Source organism: Pipistrellus hanaki, assembly GCF_964339955.1.
Source record: "Pipistrellus hanaki genome assembly, chromosome: 4".
Taxonomy (NCBI): domain Eukaryota; kingdom Metazoa; phylum Chordata; class Mammalia; order Chiroptera; family Vespertilionidae; genus Pipistrellus; species Pipistrellus hanaki.
Window position 1 is genome coordinate 89,599,684 of NC_140506.1, and position 25,750 is coordinate 89,625,433.

A 25,750-nucleotide genomic window follows, 5' to 3' on the forward strand; every position below is an offset into this window, starting at 1 on the left:
TGACATTTTTGTTACTTGTGCCACTTCTGTCTGGACAGTTTTCATAAAGGGCACTTCATATGGCTCAGAATGCAGTCTCACAAGTTAGAATTATAGTTGTACCACTTGCATTGACTCAGTACAACATTTATTTATGGACTAGAGGCCCAGTGCACTAGGCCTGGTGGGCAATCAGGGCCAATCTGTGGGGTGACCAGTCGGGAGATTCCCTGCCCCACCCCCGCACCCCTTTGGCACCCACCTTGGCTGGCCTGGGGCCTGTGGGCTGGAGGCAGCTCCTGTGTTGAGTGTCTGCCCCCTGGTGGTCAGTGCCCATCATAGCAACTGGTCATTCCACAGTTCAGTAGATTTGCATGTTAGGTTTTTATTATATAGGATAACTTACAGATGGTCTGCCATTTCTAGCACGTCTTGGCTATGGGTTATCCCACAGCTAGAAGTGACCAACCGGAACATGGTTCGGTTAACAGGAGTCTTAGAAAATCTCTCTTGTCTCAGCCTTCTCCATGTATCAGTGTATTAGTATTGCCTAATGTAATCTTATCCCATTATTTGCCAGTGTTTGGTCTTTTGTTTACATATCTCCAAAATTTTTGCCACCTCTTTATATTTTACCTTAAAAATGGCTCTTTGAAAACATCTCATTTGTTGCTTTTTGAAAGCCATTGTATATCTAACTTCTACTGACCAGAAGATTGGTTTGGAGTCCTCTAAGACCTGAATTCTATTTTAACTTCATTCCTATTGATGATTTAATTTGGGATAAGACTGTTAACTTTTTTTATCCTATAAAATGAATACTGTAGACGAATTGACCTTTTATGCTTTTCAGCTACACTTAGTATCTATGATTTTAATTTCTGATATACAAAAAAATAGATGACACATATAAGTGACAAGTCAGTTTAGTTGTTTAGGACATGATATTAATAAAGCCAGGATCAAAATCTAAAGCTGAAATGGATCATTTCTAATTTTTCTACAGCCTTATAGTATACTTATTTTACCATCCAGCCTCCATAAAACTGTCTTATTTTAATTACATAATACAGTGGGAAGGAGTCTGCAACTGAACTTGTATTACAAGTCAATCACCATTATTGAAAATATAACTTCCAGAGTTTTCTGCCATAGTATTTATTGTAACTCATTAAGAATTGCTTATTCATGTAGTGACTTGAACTCTTAAGTGTATATTATAATTTAGAAGTTGATTTCTTTTCTGCTTTTAAAGGAAATAACCCAATGAACATTCCAGCAGGAGGAATAACAACAGATCAGCAGCCACCAAACTTGATTTCAGAATCAGCTCTTCCAACTTCCCTTGGGGCCACAAAGTAAGACCCACGTTTCAATCGGCTCCTATGTGATAGTCACACATGAAAATGGGCTGGGAATCACACAGAACGCCATGATTCTTTCTAAATGTGAGACAGAGAAAAGAGTTTTGGTGGAAGCATGCTATTTTTCTTTTAATTATAAACGCAGAGCAGATAATAGATAAAACATGGTTTCAGTTTTGTTGAACATTCATCACTTGGCTCTCCTAACAAACTTTTTTAAGTCTCATATGGCTGAAGGCCTTATTTAAATGAAGCACATTTGAGTCACCATAATAGATGGATGAAGTTCTCATTCTTCCCATAGCCCACTGATGAATGATGGTTCAAACTCTGGAAACATTGGAACCCTCAGCACTATACCAACAGCAGCACCTACTTCCAGCACTGGTGTTCGGAAAAGCTGGCATGAGCATGTCACCCAGGACCTGCGGAGCCATCTAGTGCATAAACTGTACGTTTCCACCTCACCCATTATTCACATGTGACACAAACATTTTGTGGTTGATAGCATTGTGACAGTTTTGCACTTCCATCAGTATCTGATTTAATTCCTAAGTGGTTCCAGGTGATAGTACCCTAGTTGCTGAAGGGACTCAACATCCTTTTTTAGGGAACCACGGACACTGCTGGCAGGCCAGAGAATCCCAGACCCTCCATCCCCAGTGAGGGACACCAGAGCATTCATAGCTCTACCCTATAGAGGAGCATGAACTGTGAGCCATGCCACAGAGGACAACACTCCCAGTGCAGCCAAATATGTCCTCTGAGCTCTGGGATACATGAGGGAGCTGGGATTAGCTCAGAAGCTTTGTCTTATTTTATGGCTCAAGACTATGTTTCTGGAGACCCTTGAGAATTGGGGGAATAGTGAAAACAGATGGCATGATAGTACTACCATATATATAGTCAGTGAACATGCAGGAAGTTAATAGTTAACTTTCGCAAGCTAGTTAAATTAAATTGAAGGTGAAGTTAACCAATGGTTCTCTCGAAGTTTTCTGCATTATTTTAACAAAAAATTTTTGTAATATATATATTTTTTTAATTTTTTTATTGATTTTTTTACAGAGAGGAAGGGAGAGGAATAGAGAGTTAGGAACATCAATGAGGGAAAAACATTGATTAGTGGTCTGCACACCCCCTACTGGGGATGTGCCCACAACCAAGGTACATGCCCTGACCAGAATTTAACCTGGGACCCTTCAGTCCACAGGCCGACGCTCTATCCACTGAACCAAACTGATCAGGGCTATAATAAATAATTTAAAAGTAGGAATTCAAAATCATGTTATTCCTGCCCAGCCGATATGGCTCAGTGGTTGAGTGTCAACCCATGAACCAGGAGGTTATAGTTCAATTCTTGGTCAGGGCATATGCCTGGGTTGTGGGCTTGGTCTCCAATATGGAGTGTGTTAGGGGACAGCCAACCAGTGATCCTCTCTCATCATTGATTTTTGTATCTTTTCCTCTCCCTTATTCTCTAAAATCAATAAAAATACTTTTTAAAAAATTGTATTATTCTCGAGATGACCTAGCATTTATTGCTAATAGCAAAATATTGTTTTGGACTTATAGATAAATCAACAGGTTAGTATTGTCTATAGAGAATGACTTCATTTGTGTATTCATATTCTAGGCAAGAGAGATTTGGGATTTTTTTCAACAATGTACAACCCCTGTAGGTAGATAAGCTTCTCTTTCCATGTCATATATAAAATGGCAAGATACTGATGTATTGAAAGTGGGTTGATAGAGTATGTTGTCCTCCTAGAGTCCAAGCCATCTTCCCAACACCTGACCCTGCAGCCCTGAAGGATCGCCGCATGGAGAACCTCGTAGCCTACGCTAAGAAAGTGGAAGGGGACATGTATGAGTCTGCCAACAGCCGGGTAGGTTGCCATACTTATTCCAGCCTGCACATACCTGTGGTAGATATAACTGCATCTGTCTGGCTGATTTGTCTGCAAGTAGAGATATGTTAGTTGGGTAGACCCATCACCTTGAGGGGCCTGGCCAGAGATACTTAGCAGATAAGAAATTAGGTCCCATCCGCCTGGCGTGGGTCAGTGATTGAGCATCAACCTATGAACCAGAAGGTCCCTGCCAGGGCACATACCCAATGTGGGGCCTGTAGGTGGCAGGTCGATCAGTGATTCTCTCTTATCATTGGTGTTTCTCTCCCTCTCCCATCTTCTGGGGGGGAAAAAAAAAATTAGGTCCCTTCACAGCTCTCTTTGTTTACTATAGTATCAGCATTACAGGTAATTAAGTATACAAAATAGCATTTTATCCATGGGTCTCACGTCCACATCCATGTGGGCTTTGTTTGTTATGCTTATACTATGTTATTGCCAGCACCAGTGAATATGTAAGAAGAGGTTCAACTGTGGAATGAAATGTAATGTTCATTTAATACCTACTGTCTATTAAATCCTGTAATGTAACTAGTTCAACAAGAATTTGGGCCTTTGGTTTATTAGCTAGAAGTGTTGAACACTTACCTTTGCCATTGTACTTAATCAAGTTCATTAGTTTTTTAGAACATACAAACCAGATCATTTTCTATAGTTTTGACTGCCTAATGTTATTGCTCTTTAGGATGAATACTATCACTTACTAGCAGAGAAAATCTACAAGATACAAAAAGAACTAGAAGAAAAACGGAGGTCGCGTTTACACAAACAAGGCATCTTGGGTAACCAGCCAGCCTTACCAGCCCCTGGGGCACAGCCCCCTGGGATACCACAGTCACAGCCTGTGAGACCTCCAAGTAAGGACCTCATTTCCTTCTGTCAGTCCTTAGTCTGTTTGCTTGTTTTTCCTTCTGTGTTTGGGGTGTGTTTCTATGTATATAGAATTATGTTCTCAGGAAACCCACATTTTGGAGACTGATAGTTGTTATGACCTATGCATTGGCCTATGTTTAGACGTTGAGTCTCTCACGAGGAAGTCCTTTAAAGCAGTGTTTTTCAACCTTTTTTGGGCAAAGGCACACTTGTTTCATGAAAAAAATCACGAGGCACACCACCATTAGAAAATGTTAAAAAATTTAACTCTGTGCCTATATTGATTATATATAAAGTAATTCTCTTGAATAGGAATCAAATAAACACAAAGAAAGTATTTTATAATTACTTTATTATGAAATATTAAGTAAACAAAATAGTGAAAAATTATAAAATTCTTGTCTTGTCTGCACCTACGGCACACCAGGCAACATCTCGCAGCACACTAATGTGCCGCGGAACAGCGGTTGAAAAACGCTGCTTTAAAGGATTTGTGAGCTCCAATGTGCAGTGCTTTGGGACCTGTTGACTGTTGTTGTTTTTCTTTAAGTTTGAAGATAAATTCCTTATTCCTCAATCAAGGATTATTTTAACTAACCTTCCTCCCCTCCCCCTGTCATTATAGATGGGCCCATTCCCCTGCCAGTGAATCGCATGCAGGTTTCTCAAGGTATTTAACTATTGCTGTGAATTATATTTCTGTTTACCATTCAACAGCCATAAAGTATATTGTTTCTTTTTTTCTTCTTTTATTTCTTTACTAGAGGCCCGGTGCATGAAATTTGTGCGGGGGGAGAGAGGGTCCCCCCCTCAGCCCAGCCTGCAAACTTTACAATCCAGGACCCCTCAGGGGATGTCCGATTGCCATCAGGCCTAAACTGGCAGTCAGACATTCCTCTCAAAATCCTGTACCGCTGGCTCCTAATTGCTCACTACCTGCCTTGTCACCCCTAACTGCTCCCTCTCCTCCACCACCCCCGCCCCCTCTGCCGGCCTGATCACCCCTAACTATCCCCCTGCCTACCTGGTCGCCCCCAACTGCACCCCCCTCCCGCTAGCCTGGTTGCCCTTAACTGCCCCCCCATCCTGGCCTGGTCGCCTCTTACTGTCCCCTCCCTCCTCCCCGCTAGCCTGATTGCCCCCAACTGCCCCCCTCTGCTGACCTGGTCACCCCTAACTGCCCCCTCCTGCCAGCCTGGTTGACCCTTACAGCCCCCCTGCCAGCGTGGTTGCCCCACGCAGCCTGCTGTTCAGGCACTTGGTCATCCCTCACTAACCCCCCTGTCCCTCACTAACCCTCCTGCCGGCCTGGTTGCCCCACACAGCCTGCTTGTTCAGTCGTTTGGTCAGCTATCACTAAACACCCCCCACCCCTACCCCTGCCAGCCTGGTTGCCCAATGCAGCCTGCTGCCCAGTCGTTTGGTCATCCCTCACTAACGCTCCTGCTGACCTGGTTGTAGGCAGCCTTCTTGTGAGGACGTGAGGGTTAATTTGCACATTGCCTCTTTATTATATAGGATAGCGCTTCTTTTTCCTTAATTCCTTATTGTTGTTGAGCATTTCCACTGGCAGTATGAATATCAGTTGTATTTAGATTCAAGAGAGGGCATTACTTTTAGGAAGAGTCTTACAGAACATTGTCGGTGGGGGAAGGAAACATTTCTGAATGCAGGAAAGGAGAGCATCAGGCCAGTCCTGGTGCAGCGAGCAGCACGAGGCTGAGGTGGAGAAAGTGCAATGGCTGCTCTGGGCCCTGTGAATGCAGGTGTTCAAGCCTTGCCAGCAGGGTTGACGCTCAGAGAGTCTACATCAGGCTGGGGTGCTGGCAGCTGGTCTCTCGACAATTTTTAAAGGTTCTTTTTTAGGTTGAAATTCTGTGGGTTTTGCTTGGTTGAAGCAATTTTAGTTTGGGAGTTTGGGGACCGGGGGCATTTCAAACCTTTTATAGTTTTTGTCTAATTTAGACTTGAACCGTAAGGTGTTTTTGCAGGTTGTGCAATAAAGTAGTGACATTACCCAAAGATTCTAAAGCAAGGCGTGGTTCTGCTGTTAGTGGTTTAGGAGGGGAGAAAAGGTCATTTTTAAAGTTTGCTGTAATCTTACTGCATACTGGTAGATAAACTGGTAGACATGATAGATAAACTGATAATATAAAGGACAGAGTCTACAGAGGATTTTAGGAAATTACAAAGAAGGAGAGGCCGTGCTCTGGAGATACTTAGCAGCTAGTGAGGTGTCTTCCATGGTGTGACATTTCTGCCACAATGGGCAAAACCCCGGGACAGCAAAGGTCCTGTGAACATGAGATTTTTCTTATCTGTAGATAAAAGGCTAAGAACTTGCCACTCTTGGATGCTTTCTAAACATTAACTTGCTTGCAAAATTAAAACCATATTATGAGTCTTATCCCAGATTCTAACAATAAATATAAACCCAGCTGAAGAATTAGGAGGCCGGGGTGGGGGTGAGGTGGAAGGGATGAGAATGGGCTTCCTGCAGGAGAGAAGACGGAAGCTAGATGCTCCAGCACGCGTTAGTGAGAGAGTGGCTCAGATTGGCGCCCTGGCCTTAGCGATCACCTCTTCCATAGTTGGTGGGAACATCTTCCCGGTGTAGCCTCGTCTCTTATCACTTTGATGCTTGTTGATCAGGGTCCTGCCATGCTGATCAGTGCTTCCTCAGCTTCAGTTTACCTGATTTGCTGCCCTCTTCTCCTCATTTTGCCCTGCCCCCACTCCCATCTCCACCATACCACCTTACCAGCATTGATGCCATTTTTCCTGGATATGGAAATTCTGTTACTTAATCATCTGATTAACTGGGTGATTTCCTTTCAGTTGTATGTGTTGTGTATGTGTTCCATCTTATTTTGCTTAGAGTTTATTGGGCAAGTTGTAATTCTGTTTCCCTGAGGATTCTTTTCTTAATGAATTATTGTGGATACTTTACAGGGATGAATTCATTTAATCCAATGTCTTTGGGGAATGTACAGTTGCCACAAGCTCCCATGGGACCGCGCGCAGCATCCCCCATGAACCACTCTGTCCCAATGAACAGCATGGGCTCCGTTCCAGGGGTAAGTCCTGCTTGCCTTAACTGTGCTGAGAAGGCCTTGCCCAAATAAGGAAAATTCTCTAAGCAGTGAAATTGTAGATTGTCTAGAATCCTATGGTACCTGTTCCTTTAGATTTTGGTTATGCTTTATTTCTTTCATCTTTCCCCCTCCCTCCCTCCATCTTCCTACCCTCTCCCCGCCCCCCATCTCATTACTGTAGAAAAATTATTTGACCATTATTTATTTTATTTGAATGCCAATTTCATAGGGACTTTTGACTCTTTGAGAAGATGGAGTTCTGTAGATGGAATAGGCAGCCTCAGATTTGTGACCAAAAGGAACTTATCAGTGTCTGTTGACTCCTAGAGCTTACTCTCCTGCAGCTGGTTTCCGAATGCTTCATAGAAAAACATACCTTGAACTTTAAATGATAGCATGCTATTGATTTCTATCCAGAGGACAATCTGAAACCCACTCATTAGATACTTTGCATGAGAAAGCTGGCAAAGTGCCTCAGAGCTATAAGGTCTTAGTGAGTGGTCTTTCTTTTCCCAAGAGGGAGGGAGGATTTGAAGATTTCTGTCTCTTCTCTTTTATCTTGAATACTTTGGCTTTTGTCCTCTGAATTCTCAATGATGTTTGTTGTTTTTTAGATGGCCATTTCTCCTTCCCGAATGCCTCAGCCTCCAAACATGATGGGTGCGCATGCCAACAACATGATGGCCCAAGCGCCCACACAGAACCAGTTCCTGCCTCAGAACCAATTCCCTTCATCCAGTGGGGCAATGAGTGTGAACAATGTAGGCATGGGGCAGCCAGCGGCCCAGACAGGCGTGTCACAGGTACCGTTTGCCTTTGGGCCTCCTACATTGATACAGCCCCAGCTTCCTACTGACCTGAGCATGTCTTTTTTCACGGAAATTAGAATTCTAGACTACACATTTTATTTTTATCTTTAGCATCTCCTAATATTTTCCTTATTTTTTCCTGTCATTTTTACCTTGTTTGGAATGACTCTCAGCATTTTGGAGTGAACTTCATGTAGAACTAGAGTGGTTTATGGTTTTTTGATTTGTGTGCTTTTGCATTTTGATTTTTTTTTTCTTGTTTTTTACTTGTGTTTTTTAAATTCTAAGTTTCATATACAAATCCTGAGAGACACTGAATTTTAAAAAATGAGTAAGGAAGGGTCCCATGAGTTCACTGCTAATGATTTTTGTTTTGTGTATCTTGTTTCCTGTCCCTGAACTGTCCAGCTAAAGTCAGGCTCACTGGATCAGTTGCGTAGTTATCCTTTTATTCAGTGTGTTTTACTTATTCAGTCTAAAGTTGAAGAGAACTATTTTCCATTCATTTTACTGCCTTTTAAAAATATATATATTTATCTTTTTATTGATTTCAGGGAGTAAGGTGAGAGGGAGAGAGAACTAGAAACATTAGTGATGAGAGAGAATCATTGATCGGCTGCCTCCTGCACAACCCACCTGGGGATCAAGCCTGCAACCCAGGCATGTGCCCTGATCAGGAATCAAATAGTGACCTCCTAGTTCATAAGTCTTTGCTCGGCCACTGTGCCACTGTGCCAGGGCATTTATTCTGTGTTTTTTGTTTTATTCAGAAGCATGCCTGGGTTGCTGGCTCCTTCCCTGGCCTGGGCCCTCACTAGGGCGTGTACAGGAGGCAACCAATCAAAGTGTTTCTCTTCATTTTACTGCCTTTTTAAAACCCTCTTATTGTTATACAATAGTATAGTAGTGTTGCTGTATGAATATGTACATGCATTTTAAATAGGCCAAACCTTCCTCTAAAATATGAAGTTTGTGTTTTCATTTTTTAACATGAAGTAATATTGAATAAAAGTAATTGACTATTCTAAATTTATTCTCTAAGTGCCTATTCATTAATTTTTAATTTCCATAATATGTCATTGCTCTAGAACAGGGGTAAGCAAATATGTCCTGTAAATATTTTTTACTTTGTGGGCCATACATAGATAGACTCTTTGTCTTAACTATTAACCTCCACCATTTTGGGGGGAAATCACAGACATGTTCATTCCTACCCAAATGAATGGGCGTGCTATGTTTTAATAAAACTTTATTATAGACATAGGCAGCTAACTGGGTTTGGCCACAGGCAGTAATTTGTAGCCCTTGTTCTAGACCAGTGATTTGGAATCACTTTTTCAAAGGTCTACAGATACTTTGAAGCATGTCCTCAGCTGAGATCACTGCACTGAAACTTTAAGATAAATATCTTTTCTGTTGGTCTTAGTTGTATGTATATATTATGGAGCATGAAGCTAGTAAGCTGAGTGGACATATTTGTTTAAACCAGAAATTTTGATAGTCATATAAATCAAAGTATAAGAAACATAATAGCATTAACTTTATTGAAAAGTACAAATTATAAGTGTACCACTAGATAAATTTTTGTTGCCACATTTCCAAATAAGTGACATAATTTTAACATATTCTGTTTCCTCTGCTAGGGACAGGTGCCTGGTGCTGCTCTTCCTAACCCTCTGAACATGCTTGGGTCCCAGCTGCCTTGTCCACCAGTGACACAATCACCATTGCACCAGACGCCACCTCCTGCTTCCACAGCCGCTGGCATGCCATCTCTACAGCATCCAACAGCACCTGTGATGACTCCTCCCCAGCCAGCAGCTCCCACTCAGCCATCGACTCCTGTGTCGTCTTCCGGGCAGACTCCTACCCCAACTCCTGGATCAGTGCCTAGTGCTAGTCAAGCCCAGAGCACTCCTACAGTCCAGACAGCAGCGCAGGTGACCCCGCAGCCTCAGACCCCAGTTCAGCCCCCATCTGTGACCACCCCTCAGTCATCACAGCAGCAGCCAACGCCTGTGCATACCCAGCCTCCTGGCACGCCGGTGAGCCTCTCTGTCATCTTTGTTCTGAGACTCTTAATGAGAACTTTCCCATAAATAATTCTGTCATGATGACCCTGGCTCAGTTGGTTAAAGTGTCGTTCCTATATGCCAAGTTTGTGGGTTCAATCTCCAGTAAGAACATATATAAAAAAAACAACCAATGAATCCATGAATAAGTGGAACAAAAAATCAATGTTTCTCTCTCTCCCTCTCCCTCTTCCTCTCTCTTTCCCTCTCCCTCTCCACTCCTCTCTCTCTTTTTCTCTCAAATCAGTAAGTAATATATTTTTTTTAATTCTGCTATGAAGTTGCTATAGAATCTTGGTGCCACCCCGAAAAGTAACTGAAAGGCCATGTTTGGCAGGACATGACTTATTATCATTCCTACTTAAATGAGTTTGCAAAAATCAGCAGTTCTAAAGAAATAATACACAAGTCCTCTATAGAATTATTAAACTACCTCTGTTTATAAGAGAAGTCTGTTTCCCATTATCTGTCCTAGATTTATGTCTTCTGAGTTTTGGTAGTTTTTCTCCTAACACTTAAGGATGTGGTCATGTTCTTGATTGTATATGCTTTGACCTTGCCCATCAGCCTTGCTTTCAGACTGCAAGCCTTTTCTTTTTTATGACAACTTGGTAAATCCAAGTTAGTACTTCCTGTGGCTCAAATCTGCCCAGTCCTTCGTGGACCTGCTGGAGGTACACAGTCTGGGTACCTCTCCTAGGCTGGGTTGCTCCACTGACACAGGGACCTACGGCTACCCTCTTGTTGCCTCCACCTTCCCTCCCCAGTTATCACTAAAATCAATCTAATATCCATTTTCTTATCAGTCTAACTTAGAAACCCCTCTTCCCCTGAGATACATTAACTTTCTTCTTGGGGTCTGAAGGTATTTATTAATGTCAAAATTAATCTGAACAACAATCCCAAGATAACATTACTATTTGTATTTCTCTAAAGCCTTTCTAATTTTATATTATCTTTTGTTTGTTTACTTTAAACTACCTTGGATAAGGCTTTGAAAATTTATAATTCCTTTAGTGGTTCCTTCTCTTAATGTTTGCTTATTTCTCAGCCACTAATCCCAACACTGTTCCTGCAATTACAAGCTAATTATATATTCTTATTTCATATAGGTACTTTATTCTTCCTTCTACATATATACTTATGTAAAAGGCTAATATGCTAAGTGTCCCTCCTATTGTAAGACCAGTCGCTATGATGCACATTGACCACCAGGGTGCAGATGCTCAACACAGTGACTTGGCAGTGTTGGTTCTCGGGTAACACTCTGAAGCTAGAAAGGAGGGAGCCCAATTCCTCACAGGGCCGTGTGATTCCACCTTTTACCGTGGGTTATGTTGTTTCTGGGGCACTGGCAGCCCCGAATCTGGTTTACTGCACCCTTGTATTTGCACTCCACACCTCGTATGTACAACAGCAGCTTTGCAGAGTACCTCTCACACTCCAAGGCCCCTTGGGGATGTCAGAGAGCTGGTTTTGGCCCGATCCCCACAGGCCAGGCTGAGGGACCCCACCTGCCAGAGGGACCCCACTCACTCCGCAGACGCCATGGAGGGACTGCAGGAGGTTGGCTCCAGGGTGTGGCCTGCCTCGCCCAGTCCCATCCTGCCAGCTACCTTCTAGTTAATTTTCTTTAATTGTGCACAAATCTGTGCACCGGGTCACTTGTGTATTTATAATTCCACTTTCAATCATAAACGTTAATGATCTAGTGAGGAATTAATTTTAAAATAGGGAGTTCTTTCTATGGCTTAGGTAGAAAAATTGTAGAAAATAATTTCATATCCACATGTAGAAAGTTCTATTCTTCCATCTCTGTATATTTAGCAAGAAATCAGTTGTGTTTCTGCCTGATGTTGTCTTCCTCTAGAACTCCTATTTGAACTTTTGTTCTTCAATTCTCTCAAATAGGGATGCTTATTAGGTTAGTATTGAGAATGTTAACACAAAACTCTATATTAGGTGACCAGCAGCAGAGTTTACAATCATATATATTGTTTTATTAACAGAGATAAATGATTTTGTTTTTTCTACAGCTTTCCCAGGCAGCAGCCAGCATTGAGAACAGGGTACCCACTCCATCATCAGTGGCCAGTGCTGAAACCAACTCCCAGCAGCCAGGACCAGAAATACCAATGCTGGAAATGAAGCCTGAGGTCAAGACCGAGGACACCGAGCCAGATGCCAGTGAATCCAAGGGGGAGCCTGCATCTGCGGTAGGTGCCAGGGATCCATCATGGATGTACCTGCTTTTGGTGTGTGTGTTTTTTTTTTTTTTTGGTGTGCCTTTTGTTTGTTTGTTTGTTTGTTTGTTTTGTTAATCCTCATTTGAGGCTATTTTTCCCATTGAGAAGGTGGTTCTTTTTTTTTAGAGAGAGAGTAAAAAGGAGGGGGAGAGAGACAAAGAGAAACATCTACGAGAGAGACATGTTGATTAGTTGCTTGCAGCATGCCGCACCAAAGCTGTGATCAAGCCTTATGTGCCCTTGACCAGAATCGCACCGTGACCCTTCAGTCCATTGGCCAATGCTTTAACCACTGAGCAACTGGCCTGGGACTTGCCTTTGTTTTAAAATCTTCTTTAATCTACTGGCTCTTCAAACCCATAATCAAAAACAGATTGGTTTTATTTTAAGTTATAGATATGGGGTTTTTTGTCTTGTTTTTTTGCTTGTTCCTCTTTTTTTTTTTTTTTTTTTTTTTTGCCAGAAATGAAGAGCAATAGCTTATATTTTACTTTATTTTTTAAATGCAAAGCTTGGGTTTGGGGGAGGACATTGGGAGTATAAGGACATATATGTAATATCTTAATCAATAAAGAAAAAGATTAAATTATATGAACTAACAAAAAAATGCAAAGCTTAGGAAAACACTGATTTTGAAAACCAGTGTTTTCCATACAGAAATTGTAAAAATAATCTTTTAAAGATTTCCCTTTAAAGAGCCCTAGCTGGTTTGGCTCAGCAGATAAAACAATCTGTGGACAGAAGGATCCCTCTCATGTTTTATTCCGGTCAAGGGCATATGCCTGGGTTGTGGGCTCAATCCCCAGTTGGGGGTATGCAGGAGGAAGCCAATCAATGATTCTCTCACATCATTGATGTTTCTATCTCTCCCTCTCTCTTCCTCTCTGAAATCCATAAAAATATTTTAAATAAATAACTAAAGATATCTGTGTATTCTTCCCCTCTCCATTCTTCTACCCCCTCCCTTTTGGCAACTCTCAGCTTATTCTCTATATCTATAGGTCTGTTTGTGTTTTATTTTTTTTCATTTATTTTGTTTTTTAGATTCATGTATAAATGAGATCATACTGCATTTATTCTTGTCTGACTTACTTCACTTAGCATAATAACCTATAGGTTCATCCATATTGTCAGAAATGGCAAGATACCGTTCTTTTTTATTGTATGAATGTATATATATAACACACATATTATATATGTCACATCTTTATCCACTTATCTGTTGATGAACATCTGGGTTACTTCCATCTTAGTTCTTGTAAGTAGTTCTGCAGGGAACATACAGGGGCATATACTTTTTCGAATTAGTGTTTATAATTTCTTCAAATAAATACCCAGCAGTGGAATTTCTGGATCATATGGTAGCTCTGGTTTGTTTTTGTTTTTTTGTTTTGTTTTTATTATTATTCTTTTTTATGTAACTAGTATGTCCTGCTTTGTGAATTTGAATGTATCTAAATTGTGTCTTCCTATTATTCTGTTTCATCAGATTTTTTATTCACTTGATTTGTAAATTCACTTGTTGGTGGGTATGTATTTGTTGTACATAATTTTTTTTTAAAAATATATTTTATTGATTTTTTACAGAGAGGAGGAGAGAGGGATAGAGAGCTAGAAACGTCGATGAGAGAGAAATATCGACCAGCTGCCTCCTGCACACCCCCCACCGGGGATGTGCCCGCAACCAATGTACATGCTCTTGACTGGAATTGAATCTGGGACCTTTCAGTCCGCAGACCGACGCTCTACCACTGAGCCAAACTGGTTTCGGCTGTTGTTCATAATTTTTATCTTTACCATTTTCTTCTTCTTCCCCTTCTTAAAGACTACTCTTCAGCATTTCATATAATACTGGTTTGGTGGTGATGAACTCCTTTAGCTTTTTCTTGTCTGTGAAGCTCTTTATCTGACCTTCAATTCTGAATGATAGCTTTGCTTGGTAGAGTAATCTTGGTTGTAGGTTCTTGCTATTCATCACTTTGAATATTTCTTGCCACTCTCTTCTGGCCTGCATAGTTTCTGTTGAGAAATCAGCTAACAATCACATGGGTGTGTGGGATCCCTTAACACGACCCGCGTGGTTCAGGGCCCACTCAGGGTCCGGTTTCTGGAGAAGGCCGCACACTAAAATGAAGAGAGAGACTGGAAAAGAGTTAATTTGGGAAAATGGGGGCCAGGCGGGAAGTCCACCTCTAGTGGGAAGACTAACCGCTCTCTGGCCTTTTGCCATTCCTTTTATTGAGATTCTGAAACAAAGACATCTCTTAGGCGGGAAGTTCCAACAACAGAAAATCAACTGACATTTACATATGATTAACAAATTAAAGTTGCCTCAAGCACCACTATCTCAACTAGACAATGAGTTAATAGCTCTGACCATTCAGAGCCTTCAAGGTCGGCTAGCTCTTTTTACATTTTATCTCCAGTGACAATGTTAGGTTTAGTTTCCGGCATGGGTGCTCCCTTGTAGGTAACTGTTTTTCTTGCTGCTTTTAATATTCTCTCTGTCTTTTGCTCTTGGCATTTTAATTATGATGTGTCTTGGTGTGGTCCTCTTTGGATTCCTTTTGTTTGGGGTTCTGTGTGCTTTCTGGTCTTGTAAATCTATTTCTTTCACAAGGTGGGGGAAGTTTTCGGTCATTATTTCTTCAAATAGGTTTTCAGTATCTTGCTCTCTCTCTTCTGGCACCCCCATAATTATGCTTGAAGTTGTCCCAGAAGCTCCTTACACTACCTTCAAATTTTTGGATTCTTTTTGCTTTTTGGTTTTCTGGTTGGGTGTTTTTTGCTTCTTTGTATTTTAAATCTTTGTCTTGATTCTTGGGGTCCTCTAGTCTGCTGGTGGATCTCTATATTATTTTTTATTTCAGTCAGTGTATGCTTAATGTCTAGTTGGTCATTTTTCATATTCTTAAGGGTCTCACTAAATTTATCAGCTTTTCCTAGAAAATTCTTGAAAAACCTTATAACCGTGGTTTTGAACTCTATATCCAGTAGTTTTCTTTCCTCCATTTCTGTCATTTATGACCTGCTTCTTTGTCTCCGCATTTTGGCTGCTTCCCTGAGCTGATAGAATGACTCTGTGTGCTATGTGTCCTATAGGGCCCAGTGGCTCAGCTTCCCTAGTTACCTGAGGTGTACACCCCTATGTGGGCTGTGTGCACAGTCTTGTTGTAGTTAAGCCTTGATTGTTGTTGGTATCACTGGGAAGAATTGACCTCCAGGTCAATTGGCTGTGAGGATCAGCTGTGTCTACAATGGGAAAACTTGCTTCAGTGGGACTTTGGTGCTCACTGATTCTGTCCCCTGAGTGTGTTCCTTATGGAGCTGAGGAGTTGTAATCTGGATAGTCCTATCCTGACCCCTGGGTACACTGGCTCTTGGATTTCCAAGGAGGTGCTAATTTAGCCTCTTCCTGAGACCACCCAGCAGGAGCTACAGAGAGATCTGCAAATTCCTCTTCTTTGGATATTCCCAGATAAGGCCCAGCTGTGAAGCACTGCAAGCTACTGTGGGGCCTTGGGCCTTCTTTTTGATGTTCTGGGTCTTTCTGACTCAGCTGCAGCTTGTTAGGTAAGTTTAGATTTCAAAGGACCAGGCCATTCATATGCAAAATCCTCTGCACTCAGCTTGGATGGGGTGGAGTCTCAGGGCAGAATAAACAGCAATGGCTTCCCATCAGCTCTGCCCTAAGAGGGCCCTGGATCTCAGTGTCCCTTGGTAATCACTGCAAGCATCTCTGAGAGAAAGCCACCCTCGTGTTCCACCCACTGCCAGACAGTCCAGTTTCTCCCTGTATGAGTTTGGGTCCCCAGAGTCTTGCCTGGAACTGGAGTTCAGAGCAGTCGGGAGCTTGTGTATCCCTCCGGATTGAAAAAACCAGCCCTCTGAGCTCATGCACCTCCATACCTCTGCTGCACTTTATTTCCGCAGCTCCTCTAAGTCTCAGTGTGCTTTTCTCTTTTCTTCTAGTTGTAGAATTTCCACTTAGCCAGCCTTCCTGTGGTTCTGAATGATGTCCATTTTGTCTTTTAATTGTAGTTTTGTAGTGGTTGTGCGTGGCAGCAAGTTCACATGTTTACCTATGCCGCCATCTTGGGTTTTCTTCAGTAGCTCTGTTTTTATTTATTTTAATTTTATTTATTTATTTATTTTAGAATCTCCACATTTTCTCATAGTGACTGAACTAATTTATAAGCCTACCAACAGTGTACAATGGTTCCCTTTTCTCCACATCCTCACCAATACTTGTTATTTGTTGATTTATTGATAGTAACCATCTGATAGATATGAAATTATATCTCATTGTGGTTTTAGTTTGCATTTTCCTGGCAATTAATGATGTTGAGCATTTTTTCATGTCTATTGGCCATCTGTATGTCCTCTTTAGGTTCTCTTCCCATTTTTTTAAATTTAATTTATTGATTTTTTTACAGAGAGGAAGGGAGAGAAATAGAGAGTTAGAAACATCGAAGAGAGAGTCATTGATCAGCTGCTTCCTGCACATCCCCCCTCCCCCCACTGGGGATGTGCCCACAGCCAAGGTACATGCTCTTGACCAGAATCGAACCCGGGACCTTTCAGTCCTAAGGCTGATGCTCTATCCACTGAGCCAAACTGGTTTTGGCTCTCTTCCCATTTTTAAATTGGACTACTTGTTTTTTCTTTTATATCCCTTGCTCGAGAAGATATATCCAAAAAGATATTGCTAAGGTCTACAGCAAAGATTGTACTTAAGTTTTCTTCTAGGGGTTTTATGGTTTCACGTAAAACATTTAAGTCTTTAGTCCATTTTGAGTTTATTTTTATATATGATGTAAAAAAGCGGTCCAATTTGTCAGCACCACTTATTGAAGAGACTGTCTTTTCCCAATTGTATATCCTTGCCTCCTTTGTCATAGATTAATTGACCTATAAGCAAGGGATTTTTTCTGGAGTTCAGAGTAATCAGGAGCTTGTCTCCCTTTGGGTTGAAAGAAGCAGCATACCCAGATACAGGCCTCCAGCCTTATTCACGCGCCTCCATACCTCAGCTTTTCAGCACTTGTGCACATCTCAGTGCTCTTTTCTCTTTCCTTCTAGTTGTAGAACTTCCACTCAGCCAGCTTTCCTGTAGTTCTGGGTAATAGACTTTTTGTCTTTTAGTTGTAGTTTTGAAATTGTTGTGTGATGCAGCAGTTTAGGTGTTTACCTATGCTGCCATCTTGGTTTCTCGAGTTGGATCACTAAGATCCCCAGAGGATCCAATGTTAACTTCCAGAAGGGGGGGATCCCTAGGGCCTTCCAAGGGGGGTGAGAGAGTTCATGGGACTTAGGCCCAGGCTCCTTTCCAGCTTCTGCCAGGGCTTTCTGTGTGCATGTGTGTGGGGAGCGAAGGGGGTGGGAAACAGGAGGAAATACCCTGTAAGGTGAAGGAACACCTAGAGATTCTGAACAAGGCGAGTGGGGAGATAGCCGTGGACCAGGCGGAGCCAGAGCAGGGTGCGGGAGGGAGGATTGGGGGGGGGGGGGTGTTAGGGAGGTGGGACAAGGTTTGGGAGGGTGGAGCCAGGAAGGCTTTTTCTAGGCAGAGCGGAGCTTCAGGCAGGGGCCTGTAATATTTTTAACAATAAATATTTTTAAAAATTTATTCCTAGATATTTAATACTTTAAAATTTAATGATTTTTTTTAGAGAGTGAGAAAGTGACAGACAGAAACAGAGACATGGATTTGTTCTGCTTATCTGTGCATTCATTGCTTGCTCCTTTATGTGCCCTGACCAGGGATTGAATCCTCAACCTTGGTATATTTGGACAATGCTCTAACCAACAAAGCTATCTGGCCAGGGTGGTGGTTTATACTTTTTGATGCTATTGTAAATGGGATAGTTTTCTTAATATCTTCTTCTGATCGTTATTTTAGTATATAGAATTCTGAACAGATTTCTGCATATTGATTCTGTGTCCTGAAACTTTGCTGAAGTCATTTATTAATTCTAACTAGGGACCCAGTGCACAAATGTGTGCTCCTTGAAAGGAACTGTGGGCCACGAGGCTGCAGTGGGCACAGGGGTGGGTCTCTGCTCATCCTCCGCACCCGCATCTGGCCCCTCCTGCAGTGGCCCCTGGTCCCCTGTCTGCAGCAGCCCTGCTCACACCACTGCTGCTCCTACGCACTGACGGCACCAGCCCACTCACGCCCTCTGACAGCGCAGAGCAATTGGGGCCGGAGCCAGCAGTGGGTGCAAGCAGGTGGCTGCCAGCCCCGATTGCCCCTTAGGAGGTGGAGAAGCCTTGAGGGAAGATCAGGTGCCGGCACCAGGTGTGAGTGTCAGGCGGGACCATGGTGTGCAAGAGCAAAGAATTTTCTTTCTTTCTTTCTTTCTTTTTTTTTTTTTTTTTTAAGAATTTTCAATAACCACCAAGGCTGCCCCAATGACAGCAACCGGCACCCCACCTTGGTCTGACACCCCCATTCACCTGCTTCACCATCCCACCACAGCCACCGCCACCATGTCCCATGCGCACCCCCTGGTGGTCAGCACACGTCATAGCTTATTCGGTTCCACCATTCTGTCTATTTGCTTTTTAGCTTTTTATTATATAGGATAGTTGAGTTTTTACTTATTTTCCCATTTGGATGCCTTTTATTTGTCTTGCCTGATTGCTGTAGCTAGGACTTCCCATATAATTTCAAATAGAAGTAGTGGTAATGGGCATCCTTGTCTTGTTCCTGATCTTAAATAAAAAGTCCAGGACCAGAGAGCATCTGCCAGACATTCAAAGAAGAATTAAACCTGTCCTTAAATTTTTTTTTTAATTGGTTAGGAAGGAATACTCCCAAACTCATTTTATGAAGCCAGCATTACCCTGATACCAAAAGCAGATAAAAAGACATTACAAAAAAAAAAAAAATAGGAAATTACAGGCCAATATCCTTGAACAAAGATGCAAAGATTCTAAACAAAATTTTAGCAAGCCAGATTCAACAATACATTAATAGGACTGTACACCGTGATCAAGTGGGATTTGTCCCAGGGATGGAAGGGTGCTTCAACATTCATTAATATGATACATCACATAACGAAATAAAGGGTAAAAACCATATGATCATCTCAGTAGATTCAGAAAAGGCATTTGACAAAATTTAACATCCTTTTATGATATAAACTCTTAAATAAAGTAAATTTAGAAGGAATATCTCAACTTTATAAAGTCTATATGACAAACCCATAAATAATAAACTCAGTGGTAAAAAGGTTTGTATTTTAAATCTTTGAATCATTCGGCAACTTTTTCATTGCCATTTTTTATTCATTTATATTCCGCAGAGTTAGAACACGAGAGGTTTATTCATTTACTAATTTAACTGGCAGAAGTTGAAAACTAGCAGATTGTGAGCTGAATCCAATCTATATTAATTGTTTTGTTTGGCTCATATGATATATTTTAAAGTGAGGAATTATAAACTAAACTCCAGATTTTTGGATTTTCTTGAAAATGATAAGCTCTGTCAGCATTGTTCTTCAAGTCCTCTCTGGCAGCAGTCTGGATGGGAACATCAGCATGGCCTTTAGAAGGGCCATGGGCTCTCCGGTTTGCCAGAGTCTCCACAGCTTCTGCTGTCTCACACCTCATCTTCTTGTTGCATTCACTTATTTTACTTGCCTGGCCTTTTGAGCAATTTGGTGTTTTGTTTTTTAAATATATTTTTATTGATTTTAGAGAGGGAGAGAGAGAGAGAGAGAAACATCAGTGATGAAAGAGAATCACTGATCAGCTGCCTCCTGCACATCCCCATTGGGGATCAAGCCTGCACCCCAGGCATGTGGCCTAACCAGTAACCAAACTGACCTCCTGGTTCATAGGTTGATGCTCAGCCACTGAGCCACGCTGGATGGGCTAAACAATTTGGTTTTTGAACTCTGGCCCAATTTTCCAGGAAATGATTGTTCCAAACTAGAAAAGTCTATATGTAAAACTACTGAGTGAGTGATGGTAGATATGTATATGTGCAATATTTTAAGTACTCCAGCATATAAAATTTTAAAAATTAGTACATAATTGTACTGGTACTATCTTAAAGCAACTCAACTGACACCAAATGCTCTATTCCTTCTTGTGGGAGGGAAAAGAATGATAAATGCAGCTGTGACTAGAAGGTTTTAACAAACCCATAGATTTTTAAGAGTTTTCCAATGATTCTGAATTAGAATAAAGCTTTTTGACATCCATGTATCATTACTTATAATTTTTTTTCCAGATGATGGAGGAAGATCTACAAGGATCTTCTCAAGTTAAAGAAGAATCAGACACAACAGAGCAGAAATCAGAACCAATGGAAGTGGATGAAAAGAAGCCAGAAGTAAAAGTAGAAGCTAAAGAGGAAGAAGAGAGCACCGCTAATGGTGCCGCTTCCCAGTCAGCATCTCCTTCACAGCCACGGAAAAAAAGTAAGTTGTGTTTTCTTGAACTTACTGAACTGTGCTGCTTTGCCATTGTGTTGTGATTCCACATTATGGGTTAAAAGCTAAGGCAGAAATAGACTAGCATCTCCCTCTTTTTCTGTTTTGCCTGCTATTCTCCAAATAGAAGTAGTGACACCAAACTGGACTCCTCCCTAAGATCCCACAGGTTCATGGCTTAATAAGAAACAAGCCTTGGCTCTAGGGGGCAGTCCAGGGGCACAGCTGTCTTCTGAGATGTGCTGGCTGTGGAACTGGAGTTCAAATTGCATCTCAGTCCTTGAGCAGGCCAAGGATCTCAGGCTTTTCTCGGCAAGGCATGAACAACCACTGTCAGATTCAAGCAGGAAAATGACGGAAGGGCCATGGTATGGGGGAAAATATCACCATGGCATACATGTAGGAGCTTATAGGTGTTTGCTGCTACAGATAAGTGCCCAGAGTAACAAGTGGGTGGAGTTGGGACCCTGTGAGTGGGTGGGGGCAAGGAAGTGAAGATGCTTTGGGTTCTGAGCTGTGTGGGGTGAGCCAGCCTCACAATAGATGTGATTTTTATTTGTTTCTTTTTTCTTTTTATGTGATTTTTAAAAATCACTTTGAGATGTGTTTAAAAATTAAAGAAGATAGCAGGGTGTCAGAAAATTGTCAGGTGACCCTTGGAAATTTGAGGACAGAGCTCATGAAGTTCAGGCCTGCAGGTGCTACATTTGGGAAAGATTGCAGAGAAATGTTAGAGTCTATTGCTGGAAGGGGCCCTGGAGATTATGGAGAACAGCAGTTCTCAAACTTTTGGTCTTAGACCTCCTTGTACTCTAAAAATTGAGGACCCCAAAGAGTTTTTGTCTGTATGGATTATGTACTGCTGTCTACTCTACTAGAAATTAACACTTGGCTCAGTTTGAAATTTTGAAAATATTCAGTTCATTTAAAAATAAATCTATTAACTAACACCCATAAATAACACATTTTATGAAAAATAACTTTCCAAAGCAATGAATAGTATAGTGCCATTGTTTTTTACAGTTTTTTGGCTCAAAGATAAAAGTGAACACAGCTGCATTCTCAGATCTGCCCCTGGTTGTACTTTGTTGTATTACGTTGTTTGTTTGCAGTACACGAAGTCCCATTCCAGATAGATGGTTGATAAAGGGAAGAATAACAGCCTTTTTAAATAATTGTGATTTTCTTTTTTGATACTACTACAACACTCAACAAGTAAAAGTTTCTTAAAGATTAGTTGTAGTGTGAAATATGAATCCTTAGCACTGAATTTTTCAAACTCTGACCTTAGAGTCCATTTGTCTGTTTTGTACTTTGAATTGATCCTTTGCCCTTTCATGATTTACTTTATAACATGATTTTTTGGTCATCTGACAATTGGTTCACTGAATTATGTAGATCTTCCTAATGTTAGCATATTTCACTATACAATAATTTTTAAAATCACATTCATTAACATCACTATGGATCTCTTAAAAAAAAGTTTTGTAAATTTCAACAAGATATTAAGCTCCTGTGATAAATACACATTTCTCAAAATTTAATTTTTAAAAAAATATATTTTATTGATTTTTTTACACAGAGGAAGGGAGAGGGATAGAGAGTTAGAAACATTGATGGGAAAGAGACATCGATCAGCTGCCTCCTGCACACCTCCCACTGGGTATGTGCCCGCAACCAAGGTACATGTCCTTGATCAGAATCGAACCTGGGACCCTTCAGTCCGCAGGCTGACTCTCTATCCACTGAGCCAAACCGGTCAGGGCAATATTTAATTTTTTATGAGAGTCCAGATTTTTATCTTTGGCAAAAAATACTATCAGTTGTCCTTGAAATAACTCCAACTTTGTTCATTTTTGAGAAAATGTCTACCACATACCACATCTGAATAACTGTAGCTTGTCTATCAGTCATTCCATTTTTATGTGTTTCATTAAAAAAAGAAGCAATGACTTCAGCTCTCAACACTCGCATAAGTGCTTTCTCTCGAGACAAGTACTGCATGCAGTAGATGTGCCTTATACCAACCCTCCCCCCCTCCTTTTTTTTTTTTTTTTATATAGGGTAAAAGACGTGTAGCCAAGGGTTGAGGTTTAACACAAGTAATAATTTTAACTGCTTCAGCAAAAATATTCATAAGTGCAGCTGGCATTTTCCCTGTGTGTGCACAGTGGCAGCAAAGACCTAGTGACTACTACGTCAGGTTTGGGGAAGCTGCTGCCATGCTAGAAATTTTACTCCCACCTGTTAGTGCCCCATCTGTATGAAGGTTAACACGACATAAAAGGCAAGTAACAACTTAGTGTTATTATGAACATTGTTTTATATTACATAAATAAATTAGATTTCACAGACCCCTAGAAAGGCCTGCAGCAGTACTGGAACTTTCTCTGCTCTCCATTACCGTGTTCACCAGCCAAATGCAGCTCCTGAGTATTTGAGATGTGACAAGTGTGACTAAAGAATTGAATTTTAAATTTTATTTAATATTAATTCATTTAGCTTTAAGTAGCCATATATGTCTGGCAGTTCCCATATTAGCACAGTGCTCCTTATGGTACCCATGGTCCATGTTTCGAGGATTACTGATGTGGTACACCCCGCTGATTGTATGGAAAAAGCACACCATACTCATTCATAGCAGAAAACTTATTTCAAATAAAGACAGGAATTTGACAATATATTTTCCTCTGCATAAGTGTTAAACAGTGTGTGGTGACGGCAGCTGTGTACCAAAGTCAGCTAATGTAAGCCACGTCACTGTGATGCCTTTACGGAGATGAGGAGGTCCGGAGCAGGTCAGCAGTCTTTTCCCGTAAAGAGCCAGGCAGTAAATACTTCAGGCTTTGTGTGTCATAGGTCTCTGTTGGCAACTACTCAGCTGCATTGTAGGGCATGTTGTTTGATGAGACAATATCTCAGCAAATAGGCACACTTGTGTTCTAATAAATTTTTATTTTGGAGACTAAAATTCGATGTATAATTTTCACATATCAGGAAATATTTTTATTTTTCCCCCCAACCATTAAAAACGAAAATTATTCTTAGCTCACAGGCCTTCAGATTTGGCCTGTGGGTCAGAATTTGCTGACATCTAGTCTAGTTTGCTGACCTCTAGTTTAGAAGAATGAAAAAACTCTTAAGAATTCTTTTCTTAGAAAGTTATTCAAAGAAAACAATAGGAGAAAGGGAGTTCGCTGAAAGCAGGATGCACTTGTTTCCAATGGGAATGTTTGCTGGAGAGGCTGCTGGGATGACCCATGTGCTCGCTGATCTCCAGCAGCTGCCCCAGTCTAGCATCCAGGTGTTCCTTTTCCACGGGAGGCCAGTCAGGACATATGGGCGATCCCTGACTCCAATGGCAATAACTTCGGGAAACTTCTCAGGGCCATGATTTTCATCTCTCAATATACTCGATGTATGCCACTTCCCAACTAGAACTTTAAATGTTTATGGTATATTAATCTGATGTTTTAAATTATAGTTTACCACATGTCAGTTCTAGAAAGTCTTTTTAAAATATTTGAGAGAGAGAGAGAGAGAGAGAGAGAGAATATGAACATATTATCACTTATAACCCAAATCATCAGAACTCCTCTGACATATTTGCCTCTTATTGGTCAGTTTCCTATGCATAGGATGTGTGTGAGCAAGGTGGGGTTGTAACACACTCACTGCTACCTGACCTGCTGCTTGCCTTCAGAGAAATTGTGCACATTTCCCCGTGTCTTTTGAGCTCATTTGGGTTTCATGTGAATGTATCATCTTGAATGTATCTGGAAGCCACTGTTTATCCTTGGATTGGTGACAATAGAAAATACAGTAGGAAATGCAATAGCTGAGAGGTTGGAGAAATGGGCATTGGTAAATGTGGGAGAGAAGTATAGACCTTTGGGGGAAAATACTTATTTTTATAGCTCTGTTACTGTGTGCGTTTGTGAGGTTGTAGTACAAAACCATTTGTCTCAAGTGGTCTGAGTTTACTTTAGGCAAGAAAGGTCCCTTCCACTGTTTGATCAATGAAGCAAATTTGGGAGTGAGCTTCATTTTCTGTTCCAACAGTTTTAATGTTGAAATTTCTCACTGAAGAGCATACTTACTGTGGTATTATGCCTCATGACATGTATGAAGTTTTTGGAAACACCAATATTACTATTATTTCAGAAACACTGGATTTGTAGCTTTAGAATGTCTGTGGACTCTGCTGAATGAGAACCCTAGTAAGTTTCAGTGCAGGGAGGGAGATGACTCAGACCTCCTTAGAAATGGCCAGATTTTCATTTGAAGTGTCATAAAGGAAGGGTCTGGGTGCCTTGTAAATAGTGTGTGTGTTTTTCTTATGCTTTCCAACTACAGTCTTTAAACCGGAGGAATTGCGCCAGGCTCTTATGCCAACCCTAGAAGCGCTATATCGACAGGATCCAGAGTCCTTACCTTTTCGGCAGCCTGTAGATCCCCAGCTCCTAGGAATTCCTGTAAGTTCATACAGTAAAAATATATTATAATTTTTTTTAATGAAAATATATTATAATTTTACTAGTGTAACTCATGATTATCCATGTTCTATTTCTTAAAATTGGGTAAAATAAAAACCTTGTTTTGTACATTTTTCTCAAACTATTTTTAAAAGTTTGCTGCCAAAACAGTAATGCACCTTCTTACTAAAATATGTTTCCAAAGGATTGGTGAATATCCTATATAATAAAAGGCTAATATGCAAATCAACTGAACGGTGGAACAACTGGTCGCTATGATGCACACTGACCACCAGGGAGTAGACATTCAATGCAGGAGCTGACCCCTGGTGGTCAGTACACTCCCACAGGGGGAGCACCACTCAGCCAGAAGCTCTGAGCCCAGCTCACATCTGGCAGGTGGAGCCTGTCTCACCTCTGCAGAAGTGCTAAGGATGTCTGCTCCCTGGGCTTACGCTGTCAGTCGGACATCCCCCGAGG

The 25,750-nt window shown here is 41.2% G+C and overlaps 1 protein-coding gene across 1 annotated transcript in view; it reads left to right on the forward strand.

The window, feature by feature from the left end:
* CREBBP (CREB binding lysine acetyltransferase) overlaps positions 1-25,750 on the forward strand; it is a 157,104-nt gene that overhangs the window by 97,433 nt on the left and 33,921 nt on the right. Inside the window, exons 7-17 of the mRNA XM_084882247.1 lie at positions 1,235-1,337; positions 1,648-1,794; positions 3,115-3,232; positions 3,942-4,113; positions 4,755-4,799; positions 7,082-7,206; positions 7,839-8,027; positions 9,677-10,078; positions 12,142-12,321; positions 20,594-20,783; positions 25,152-25,270. Of these exons, the coding sequence (XP_084738373.1) occupies positions 1,235-1,337; positions 1,648-1,794; positions 3,115-3,232; positions 3,942-4,113; positions 4,755-4,799; positions 7,082-7,206; positions 7,839-8,027; positions 9,677-10,078; positions 12,142-12,321; positions 20,594-20,783; positions 25,152-25,270 (1,790 nt within the window). The remainder of the gene's footprint in view (positions 1-1,234; positions 1,338-1,647; positions 1,795-3,114; positions 3,233-3,941; positions 4,114-4,754; positions 4,800-7,081; positions 7,207-7,838; positions 8,028-9,676; positions 10,079-12,141; positions 12,322-20,593; positions 20,784-25,151; positions 25,271-25,750) is intronic.